Consider the following 12841-nt stretch of genomic DNA (forward strand, 5'->3'; position numbering starts at 1 on the left):
ATAACCCTCATACCAAAACCAGGGAAGGACATCACTAAGAAAGAAAATTACAGACCAATATCCCTTATGAACATAGATGTGAAAATTCTCAACAAAATCCTAGCCAACAGAATCCAGCAGCACATCAAAAAAATAATACATCACGACCAAGTGGGATTCATATCAGGGATGCAAGGATGGTTCAACATTAGAAAAACAATCAATGCAATTCAACATATAAACAAGAAAAAAGGGGAAAAAAAACTACATGATCATATCCATTGATGCAGAAAAGGCATTTGACAAAATCCAACATCCATTTCTGATAAAACCACTCAACAACATAGGAATTGAAGGGAAATTCCTCATCATATTCAAGAGAATATATACTAAACCAACAGCCTACATTACTCTCAATGGAGAGAAACTGAAAGCCTTCCCTCCGCGAACAGGAACCAGGCAAGGATGCCTTTTGTCACTACTCCTATTTAATATTTTGCTCGAAGTATTAGCTAGAGTTATACTGCAAGATACGGAAATCAAGGGCATTCGAATTGGCTAAGAGGAAGTAAAACTCTATTTTCAGACAATATGATCCTATATATAGAAAACACCAAAAGCTCAATTAAAAAAAGCTACTAGACCTCATTGGAGGATTCAGCAAACTGGCAGGGTATAAGATCAACATCCAAAAATCAGTTGGATTCATCTATACCAATAGTATCAGTGCTGAAAAAGACATTAGGAAAACAATACCATTTACAATAGCCATCCAAAGGATGAAATATCTAAGAATAAATGTAACCAGAGAAACAAAGAACCTACACAAAGAAAACTACAAAACACTACTGCAAGAAACCAAAATAGACATACAAAAATGGAAGAATATACCACGCTCCTGAGTAGGAAGACTTAACATTGTGAAAATGTCAATACTGCCCAAAGCAATTTACACACAGAATGCAATCTTGATCCAGATTCCAATGACATTCTTCAAAGAGATGGAAAAAACAATTACATACTTTATATGGAAAGGAAAGAGACCAAGGATAAGCAAAGCACTGCTTAAGAAGAACAGGGTAGAAAGCCTCTCACTCCCTGATTTCAAAATTTACTATATGACTACAGTGGTCAAAACAGCCTGGTACTGGTATAATGGAAAATACACTGATCAATGGAACAGAATTGAGAATCCAGAAATTAACCCATCCACATACAGCCAACTGATTTTCGACAAAGTACCTAAGTATATTGCATAAGGAGGAGATGGTCTTTTCAACAGATGGTGCTGGCAGAATTGAAAAGCGATATGCAAAAGACTGAAACAAGACCTCTACCTTATGCTTTATACAAAAACCAACTCAGCATGGATTAAAGACCCAAATGTGAATCCCAGAATTACAAAGGTCATCAATGAAAAAATAGGGGAAAATGCGAGAGCTCTAATAAAGGGCATACACGGACTACCAAACATTTTGAAACGTACACAAATAAAAATAAACAAACTAGATCAATGGGACATACTAAAAATTAAAAACTTATGTGCATCAAAAGACTTCATCAAAAGAGTAAAAAGGGAGCCCACAGAATGGGAAAAAATCTTTTGCAACGAAACATCAGACAAGTGACTAATTTCCAAATTATAGAGGAACCTACAACACCTCTACAAGAAAAGGACAAATAACCCAATTAAAAAATGGACACAGGGCATGAATAGACACTTCACCAAGGAGGAGATCCGGGCAGCCAACAAACATATGAAATGTTCATGATCACTAGCCATTTCCGAGATGCAAACAAAAACAATGAGATATCATCTCACACCAGCAATAATAACAAAGATAAAAAAAGTAGAGAACAGTTAAGTGTTGGCGAGGATGTGGTGGAAAGACTGGGACGCTCCTACATTGCTGGTAGGATTGCAAAATGGTCCAACCACTCTGTAAAGCAATATGGCGCTTCCTCAGAAGGTTGGAAATAGAGATGCCTTATGATCCAGCAATTCCTCTACTTGGTATTTACCCACAAGAAATATGAGCCTTAACACGAGTTGATATATGCACAGCAATGTGCATAGCAGCACTATTCACAATAACAAAAAGGTGGAGATAGCCAAAGTGCCCATCTATGGAAGGCTGGATAAACAAACTTCGGTATATACACACAATGGAATATTATGCTACCCTGAAGAATAGCAAGGAAGCAGCATGCCACCGCATAACATGGATGAACCTGGAGGACATTGAGTGAAATCAGTCAGTCAAAAAAGGACTGATTACAATAATAGAGCCATTATTGTAAAAGATTAAGAAAAAGCACCCACACTAAAAGGGGGGGAAATTAACTTTTATTTTTGTGTGTTTTTTTTAAATTTTTTGTTGTTGTTTACCAGGGTGTATGGAGTGGAGGGAGGGGGAGGGAGGGGAAGGTGGAGCACAGGGTAGGGAATAGGCACAGGATAGTGGAACACAGGATATGGAATATACTCAGGATAGTATGGTGCTGAGGGGGCTGGCAATACACTAGAAGTGGAAGGGGAAATGAAAAATAAGGCAGATGGGAGACCAGCTAGGCAGGTTTACATAGAGCTTGTGGATACAAAGATTGAGGCATGGTTTGAATGGGTAAAAGTAGGGAAAAGATATTAAGATGCTTGGCTGTTTGTTGAATCTTGGTTTCCCTTGCCTACTATTGTAAAATAGACACCTGAAGGGGAGAGAGAGGAATAGTCAGAAACATCACCAGAGAAAGACTGTAAGTCCACCTTCAGCTTATAACTGTTTGGAATACCTAAAATGGGGCTAGAACTTGCCCAGTGAAGAAGGCTTCCTGGAGAACCTTTGCATTGCACAAGACCATAGGTGGAATCCTGATCCCCATCCAGAATCTTCTGAGGTGGGGCATTCCCACATGAAAGGCCAAGCAGACCAGTCTGAAACAGCTAGAAGAACAGAAGAAGATACTTCTTGAAAGAAAGACCAGCAGAAAAAAACTAAAACAATAACAGCAGTCCAACTGACTACTACAAGAACAAGCAAGTTGTTCCCCAGGGAGCCACCAAGGCAAGTGGTCAGCTCCCCTCAAGGCAAACCCCCTTCTAAGACTGAAACTCAAATGGAATAAACTAGCAGGCATATGGTCCTGCTGCTGACCATGCTGGTCACTGATAAGGGCCACATTCAATAGATCCTGTTAACCTGGATTGAAACCTGTTTACCCAGCAGTATGACAAGACCTGGAGACTCCTGGGCCCAGGGGCAAGGATATGGCCCCAGAGGACTAGAACGGAGTGTGAAGCATCCAGCTGATATAAAGTGAGGGGGGATGCACAAGAACACCCACACTTGCAGATAGTACCCATTTGACATCAATGGCTGGATGATCAGAACATGACTATAGGAATAAAGAAGAGTGGGGGGTGGGGAGGAAAGTAACCCACTATAAGTGGATGATCTTGACCTATGTTTGTGGATGCAGTATGACAAAGGCAATGACAAATCTCTACAGTGAAGATCATTTCCACCCCCTTGGTACACAGGGTCAACAGGGAGGGGGAACTTAGACATTGGCTACCCAAAATGGGGGGACTACAAAAGAGCTCTGGTAGCGTAGTGGTTATGAATTGGGCTGCGAACCATGAGGTCAGCAGTTCAAAACTACCAGCTGTTCCCGTGGGAGAAAGATGAGGCTTTCTGCACCCGTCAAGATTTACAGCCTCAGAAACTCTATACAGGGTCACTATGAGTCGGAACCGACTCCAGGGCACATAACCATCACCACAAAGGCAAGAAGTGACTGGTTTACAAGCTTTCAATAGGGAACCTAGCTCCAGAAGATACAGGGAAAGGTAGAATCTCCACTAAATTGTTTCCAACCTGTCTGGATGGAGTTGATAGAAGGTGAGGGGGAAAGGACTCCTGTGGTTCAATAGGGAATCACTGTTATCAGGTCTGACAGTGAGTGTTGGAAAGGTAAATGTAAATGTTTGGTAACAAAAGGAAGGGAGTGGCTGACTTTGCAGTTTAGGAGCAGAGATCCCTGGAACCATCAAGGGAAAAAAGTGAAGTGGGAGACCATATCCAGAGAGGCAGTGACACTAGGGATAGAGGCAGAGGCAATAAAGTGGACAGGAGTAGCTGGGGTCTCTGGACTCAGGGAGGAAGAGGGGCTTTGTGCTGGTGGCCGGGGGGCAGGAGAGTGAGGTGTACTCTTTGGGTGTTTGATAATGCATGCAGGGGACTGTGATCATTGCAATGAAACAAAGTACGATAGGATGACTGTAAAGAGAATGTTCACACATGTAAACTAACACACAATTCACAATAAAAACTTCAAAATAAAAAGACAGACTAACAGAGTGGCAGCAATAATCGGCTCAAACATAACAACTGGGAGGATGGTGCAGGACCAGACAGTACTTTGTCCTGTTGTTCTGTCAGGCACAGGGTCGCTGTGAGTCAGAAGCAATTCAAATACCACCTAACAACAACACAGGCATTGTGTATAATATACTGCCTTGCAACAGCAATCACTGTTCCTGTTTGAGACATCTGCACTTTTGCTACTATGGAGTTAGATAGCAGCCACATAACACTGGTAGAAAAGCAGCAGCAGTTCTTGAAAAGAATCAGGTTTCTATGTAATAAAAACTACAGTGAAACTAGAAATGGGAAGACAATATGGAATAAAAGTAAAGATTTTATACCAGGAGTCCTTTTCCCTCGTCTGGAATATGTATATCTGGGCACCTCCAGGGTCTGAAGTATTAACTTTACTTTTGGTAGGCATTCATTATCTTTCTCCTCAAAGAAATTTACACCTGTGAAGATTCTGTGAAGGGCAGGTTTCCAGAAAGACTGAAGGAGATCAACCCTCTGAGGGAAGTGAAAGAGACTTGTCTGAAGTGAGCAATACAAGATTCTTTGGCAACTCAGAGCAGTTGGCCCCATTATCTTCCCAGAGCTGTAGCAAGAAAAGCAGTGCATCTCAGACATTTTTATCACTAGGCAAAAGCAGAATGCCCTAGTAGAATACATTTACACTATTTACAAGAAAACAAAACCGCGAAGATCAATCACATCTAATGCTTTGTGTTACCAATAGCCAAACTTCTACAAGCTACATGTGACACTGAATCCAGTCAGCCATTTGACTATAAGTTTTACTAGGTTTCTGTTTGTTTGAACTATTAATTTAAAAAAGCAAACAGGAAAACTTATTTTAATGAGTTAGGGTTTTTTGTTTTTTTTCTTTTAAGTCAATTTAAGGATAATACCTACTGCACTGAACCTCCAGAACATTATATTTGTTTCTTTTTGTTTTTCTGTTGGTTTTCTGGTCTTGCTTTTATTAGTAGGCCTTCAGGTGGGAGAAACAAACATCTAAACACTGCTTTGCTCCTGAGAAAGGTCAATGATAAGGTTTTGTTCTGTTGTTTTCCAAACCGGCTTAGATATTAAAATTTGGTACTTATAAGAGGAAGGTTAAAAAGGAATAGTAGACAGAAGTGAACTCAAAATGGATCACAGACTTAAAGGTAATACACAAACCACACAGCATCTAGAGAAGAACTTAAGAGAAAGTCTGGGTGACCTTGAGTTTGATGATGACATTTGAGATGCAATCCCACAAGCACGATCCATAAAAGAAAAAGGAACTTGGACTTCACTAAAGTAAAAAACTTCTGCTCTGTGAAAGACACTGATAAGAAACTGAATAGACAAGCCAAGCACTGGGAGAAAATATGTTGTTTGCAAAACACATTTATGACAAAGGACTTATATCCAAAATATTTAAATTATACGAAGAATGCTTAAAACTCAACAGTAAGAAAACCAGCGACTCATGTATAAAATGAACAAAAGACTAAAGTAACAGGTGGCAAATAGGCATATGAAAAAATTCTCAACACCGTATGTTGTTGGGGACTTGCAAATTAAAACAATAAGATCCCAACACACATGGAGTCCTGGTGTGGTGCTGTAAGATCAGCACTGGACTGTTAACTGCAAGGATGGCAATTCAAACCCAGAAACCCTATACAACAGCACCACTATGTGTTGGAACTGACTAGACAGGCATTTGACAACAACACACACCTATAGATGAGCCAGTTCCCACAGAGTTGATGTCTACTCCTGGTGACCCCCATGTGTGTCCGGGTTTCAATGGCTCATTTTTCTGAAGGAGATCGCCACATCTTTCTGCTGTGGTACTTTGAGGTCTAGTCAGAGAAGGAAAATTTAAAACAACGACAACATGGAATTCAGACATGGATGTAAGCCTGTGTTTGGTTTTGCAGGTTGTTGCAAAACCAAACACAGGCTTACCATAGGATCCAACAGTCCCACTTCTATGTATTTACCCATGAGATGAAAAAACATGTATAGATAAATGTCTGCACACAAATGTCCACAGAAGTCTTATTCATTTAATTTTCCTAAATCAAAAGGAACCAAGATGTCCTTCAATAGATGAATGGATAAACAAACTGTGATACAGCCATACAATGGAGTATTATTAATTTTAAAAGGCAGAGTCAAGCTGGAACCTTAAAGATGCATTCTAAGTGAACGAACCCAGCATGACTCCTACTATTGGAGACAAAACCAAGAGACAGTACAAAGATGAGTGGTTGCCAGAGTCCAGACGGGGGCTAGGATGAACAGATAAGAGTACACAGCCCTTTTAAGGCAGGATGGTGCAACACAAAGAGTGAATATTCTAATGCAAACTACTGAGTTGAATTAATGCATCAAGTGTGGTGAATCAATGATAACAAATGGACCACGGGAATATAAGGTATTAGTAACAGCATAAATAGCAGACAGGGGGAGGAGGCAAACTCTGTACTTGTTATGCATTTTTTCCTATAAATCTGAAACTGCTTAAACAATAAAAGACCATTAAAAATGAATAGCAGTATATCATTAAACTTACAAAGGAGAAGAAAACAATTCAGAGATTAAAATGGGAACACCTTTTGGATAAAGAAAACAAGACTGAGTACCAGCTTGAAGAATATAATCAACATCACTAAATTGTACATGTAGAAACTCATGAATTGGTGAATGTTCTGCTGTGTATATTTGCAACCACAACAAAAAATAAAATGAATTTAGAAATTAAATACTTAACGCCTTTGTAGTCATCTAGAACCTAATCTACCTGTCCAGATAACACTGTTTTCCAAAGGCCCTTACAAATTTGACTGGAGACTTTTTCATAGACTTCTATTGCCTAAAAATGTTATTCTCCTGCTAGCAAACTGTTTTTCCATGCTTCAAGACCTTGCTCAAATGTTGATTCTTCATGAACATTCTAGTGTTCAGAGAATTTGCTGCATCTCTATTGGGTTCCCCAAATACTTTGCTCTTCTCTATCTTTCAGTAACTACCATTTTGTATTAATTTATCTGTTGCTAGGTCCATCTACTAACTTAACTATGACAGTCAGCTTTATACAGAAAAAACAAAGCAAGGAGGCAAACAGAAGCTGCTCTGTAAATAACTGGTGAATAAATGAATGCTGGAAACCAGGATTGGCTCTGGAGAATGAGATGTTTTAAAATAAAGTACTAACTTAAGAGTCTTAGAGCCATTAAGGACAAAAAACACACCTAATTTAAAAGCGGTTTCTCTTTTCAAAGTTCACCGTCTTTCTGTGGAGGATGAATTGTTTAATAAAAGCTGTATTGCAGTTCCTGGGTCACCTTCTCCACTAATCAAGAAGTTGACACCTGAAACCCATCTAGACGGACCTCTGAAGACAGACCTGGGAAGCTGCTTCCCTAAGGTCCCGTAAAACCCGATGGAACAGCTCTACTCTGTACACACAAGGTCACCATGAGGCAGGATGAGTTCCAGGACACCCCACCACAAAACACAGGAATCAGTTTTGGGATAACTGGAGATAGCTGAATATGAGGATGGAGTGTGATAATGGCAGTGTGGATATTCAGGAATGGCAATCCTGATGTTTATTTTCAAATGATTTTAAAAAAGAGGATTGTTTGTCTAAGTGTGTGTATTAGATACATATGTGCACGGATACACACACATATAAAACACCCACTGCCTCTAAGTCGAGTGCCCGTAGAGGAGAGAGTGAACTGCCCCATTGCCCCATCAGGTTTCCAAGGCTGCGCATTTTACGGCAGCAGATTACATTGTCTTTTTCCTCTGGGCCACCAACTTTCTGGTTAGCAGCTTTTATGTAGCAACAAACTTCACCTTTCTCCCAGAGAACAGCTGATGGGTTTGCACTGCCTACTTTGCATTTAGCAGTTCAGTGATTATCCTGCAGGGCCACCAGAGCTCACAATGCAAATTGACCTTGCAGTCCAGTGCTTATCCTAAATATATAGGATGGGATTTCAAAAAGTTCATGGAAAAAACCCCATTATTTTTCAATTCCATTTTCCCACAAACTTTTTGAAGCCCCTTTGTGTGTATGTACACACACACACACACACACACACACACAAATGATTAAGTGAAAGTGGCAAAGCATTAGCAATGAATCAATCAAGGTGAATAAAGTGTGAGGAAGAAAAAGCTGTAGGGGAAAATTAAACTCAGGAATGGGATAAGCCTTCTGTGCGTGTGTGTGTTTTCAGAGCCCACCTGTCGGAAGGCTACTTCTGCTTCCGTAGCTCCCCGGAGTGCAGAAGCAGAGATCAGGCAACCCTGGGACTCCCAGGTTCTATGTATCAGTTCTAAATCTCTCCAGTGTAGTTCTAAAATGAGCATTCCTAATATTCACTCAGTTATAAATTCACTTTTAAATTCATGAATATCATTTCATAGTTTGTCAGTCTCACCCTCAAACTGACTTCCATTTTGCAAATCCTATTTCTGTGCATTCTGCCACCAGCAGTTCCTCATTTTAGTTTCTGAAATCGGCTTCGATTCTCCAACAGTAACACTCATCTCTGTGACAAATTCCGAGGGGACCCAAGAAGGGGTGGAAGGCAGGTAGGGTTCATCAAGGGTTAAGGGCCTTTTGCTTCAGGGAAATTCCCACTGTCATTTCTTAAAGAGTACCTTTATGAGATAACGTGCTATTGTTAAGTGCCATTGATGAGTCTTTCCGACTCACAGTGACCCTCTGCAAAACGGAAGGAAGCACGGACTCTGTCCTGCACCATCCTCACAACTGTGGCCACACATTCTCATGACGAAATGCTCTTTTAAAACCATTTTACCTACAATTACTGGACACTAAATTTTGGTCTGTTATTTTTCTAAAGACCAAACATACCCAAATCTTACTAATGCTCATGTAATGGAATTGTGCAAATTTTTTTTAAACGTATTTTTCCAGATAAACTGTTTAACATGATTATATTAATTTTACCATATAAAAAACCCATGCCTCACAAAAATCATACCAAAGTGGAGGGAAAAAAAGGAAGTCACTTAAAGACCATATTCACTCATGTACCCAAGTCAGGACTGAAAGGGCAATGGGAAGCCCTCTAGAACATCTTCCCAGTTCAGTCTAAGGTCCCACGTACACAAAAAACTCTTCCCGATAATTAACGCCACTCCCCCTGCTCCCTTTATTCCCACTAATTTATAATCTGAACAACTGAGCCAGAAACTGGTTATGATTACTGTCTCACTTGTCTCCCATCTCTATGCTGGAGAGCATGTATCAGCTTCTCCTCTGACATCCAATTTGGTCTTTACCTTCTTTCTTGTCTTCTTAATGACCTTCTATTTTCTTCCTGTAGATGTTTTTGATGTCATCCCACAACTCTTCTGGTCTTTGGTCATTAATGACTAATTTACCAAATCTGCTCTTGAGATGATCTCTAAGTTTAGATGGGTTATGTTCAAGGTCATACTTTGGCTCTCATGGACCTGTTTTACTTTTCTTCAGCTTTAGCCTGAACTTGCATATATATGTTCCACAGTCTGCCCCCGGCCTTGTTTTGGCTGACGATATGGAACTACCCCACTGTTTCGTCCTACAGGTGAAGTCAATTTGATTCCTATGTATTCCATCTGGTGAGGACCATGTGTATAGTCATCTTTTATGATGGTCTTGCAAAATTGTAAATAGCGATCTCCAACTTCGTTTCTATCACCAAGGCCGTATTTTCCAACTAATGATCTGTCCTCTTTGTTTCCAACCTTTGCATTCCAATTTCCAGTAATGATCAATACATCTTGATTGCGTGTTTGATCAATTTCAGACTACAGAAGTTGGTAGAATTCTCCAATTTTATCATCACTAGCTTTAGTGGTTGGAGCATAAATTGAATAATTCTAGATCGAATATGTCATTTAAAAAATTACAGAAGAGATAAGATTTATTCTTAACCTCCATTTAAAAATAATAATAATACTTTATAGGTTCATTTGATAGTTCTTTCAACATTTAAGAATACGCTCACATAAAGTAATATTTTTGTTTCCTCAACCACTTTGTGGGGGGTAAAGTGACTGAGTTTATCATTAACAAATGATAACGGTATCATTATCCTTAAAGTGACCCCGGTGGTCACTTTAAAGGCGAGTGTGGATAACTTTCATATATCGAAAAAAAGAAATAAAAAGTTACTTCCATTATCAGAAATGTGTAATAAAGTGAACTAATTTAAATAATAAATAAAATAATGCTAATGATGGTGTTATCTCACCAGAATTCATAAGTTTCCAAAGTTGATCTACCAGGGCTTCACTGCATAAGGGAGACTCCATGTTCTTAGTAAAAGGTGGATTCTTAGTCAACATGTTTAGAATCTTATGCCTGAAAAGTTAAAATATATATGTATATAAATTAATTTTTGCTACCTATAAAATAAAATATTTGAAAATTATTATTTACATCTCCTCCTTTGTATTGTACCGCCTATCCTCTTAGGTCTAGCTTTGTGTTTTGTTTAGTTTCTAAAGACACTCTATTACATTTTAAATATTTACTGCTTTTCATTGAAACATTCTGGCAGGCTTACTCTGTAAAATCTCCTTAGTAAGCAATGAAGTCCTCTAAACCGACCTCTGTAATCCTAACCAATGTTTTCCTTCCCACTTCCCAAAACGAAGATTCTACTGTCTAGAAAAACTGACATAAAAGACTGGTTACTGTCGTTGTTAAGTGCCATCCAGCAGGTTGTGACTCACAGCAACGCTGCCAACCTTGCAGTTAGTAATCCAGTTACAGTATATGTTACAGCACCACAATCTTACATGGGGCAAAACAGGGACCAAGAAGAAGGCTTACATACTGAGCAAGAAGAAGGCTACCCTTGAGATAATAAACTGAACATAACCGTCATCACTGTAGTATCATTATAAAGCATAGCAACGTAGAGAGCATTATAAGTACGAGATGGATAAAAGGTTTCCTCAGAATGGCTGTGCTTGAGAGGCTGATAAAGAAAAGTATCCCCATTGAGAGTAACTGTTAAACGCTGTCATCTAAACTTAATCTCTTCAAAGAAGCTACCTGAACACATACAGTCTTGTGAAAATAATAGGGCCAAGTGATCAAAATAAGACCTGAAAAACTAGACATTTACTACTATGATAAGATACACCATATGAGGAGGGTAAAGAGGAAAGGAGAAGGCAGTGATGGCATTTAGTGAGGGAGGTAAGCTTTATTAACAATGTATGTTATTAACAATTTACGTTATTAACAATGTATGCTAAAAATGTCCTTCGAAAGGGAAATCAAACAAAAAAGAACATAAATAAATACATATTTTCTACTGAAAATATTCACTTCATTTGTTGTTGTGGTTAAGTGGCGGCAAGTCAATTCCGACCCATAGTGACCCTATATAGGGTTTCCAAGAGTAGCTGGTTAACTTGACCCATAGACCTTGCAGTTCAAATGGCTTTGCAGTCTGGCGCATTAACCCACAGCGCCACACCAGGACTCACTTCACTTTACAACTTACAAAACTAAAATGTTATACCACAAAGACTAACCTTACATATGGTACAGGGTCAGTCTGAATCATATTAAGCAGCCATTGTAGCTCTTCGTAACTCCTGTCCACTGAAAATAAGGAAACGTATTTGCTGTTAATTACAACAAATTCAATAAAAGTAAGAACAGGCAATTTAGGAATCTATATATTTCATTATTTAGGACTCTGCCTTGGTTAGATTTTCAATCAGAGTTGATGGCTAACAGGCAAGTGTCTATATTTCTCACACAATGGATCACTGCAAATTTTATAAGCTGTGCGCATACACGTATGCAGACTAGACATAAAAAGACCTAGTACATGCTTTTCACTACCGTTCAAATCAATGGCAAACAACAGAAATCAAATTAGAATTTATAATAGATTATTAAGGACCCTAGAGTAGCAAAGAATAACTAGATAAAATGTGTTTAAATAGAAGCATGATTCTAGATATTCAGATCAAATTATAGGCAGGCTTAATACACTATGGCATCTCAACACTATTGTACTATTTTTCCCCCATATGGTTTAGTCTATTTAAGACTGGATAGCAGTCTTAACTTTCCAACGTAACATAAAAGGCAGTCAAAAAAGCAGTGTGAGGATTATACATGACATAAAAAAAAAAAAGGGAATCCATTAACTTATCATGCACCTTCTTTTCAACAAATTTTGTTGCCATGAATTTTAAAGGTTTTCCTTTACACTCAAAATTTTACTTCTAAAATTTGCCATCTGTTCTATTTTGTCATCGGAGCACCGATACATAATGTTTTTGCTAGGTGCCGTCGAGTCAGTACCAACTCCAAACAACCTGATGCTCAACAGAATGAAACAACATTACCAGCTCCTGCACCAATCTCATGGTCCTGGCTACACTGGAACCCACTGTTGTTGCCACTGTGCCAATCCAGCTTGTTTTGTGTGTGTGTG

General features: G+C 39.0%; 1 protein-coding gene across 1 annotated transcript in view; it reads right to left on the minus strand.

Annotated features, from left to right (window-relative positions):
• Nucleotides 1-12841, minus strand: part of TAF2 (TAF2 RNA polymerase II, TATA box binding protein (TBP)-associated factor, 150kDa) — a 95347-nt gene that overhangs the window by 21407 nt on the left and 61099 nt on the right. The window contains exons 19-20 of the mRNA XM_006830830.1: nt 11925-11994; nt 10628-10737 (exon numbers count right to left, since the gene is read on the minus strand). Of these exons, the coding sequence (XP_006830893.1) occupies nt 10628-10737; nt 11925-11994 (180 nt within the window). The remainder of the gene's footprint in view (nt 1-10627; nt 10738-11924; nt 11995-12841) is intronic.

Source organism: Chrysochloris asiatica, unplaced genomic scaffold (genome assembly GCF_000296735.1).
Source record: "Chrysochloris asiatica unplaced genomic scaffold, ChrAsi1.0 scaffold00001, whole genome shotgun sequence".
Lineage (NCBI taxonomy): Eukaryota > Metazoa > Chordata > Mammalia > Afrosoricida > Chrysochloridae > Chrysochloris > Chrysochloris asiatica.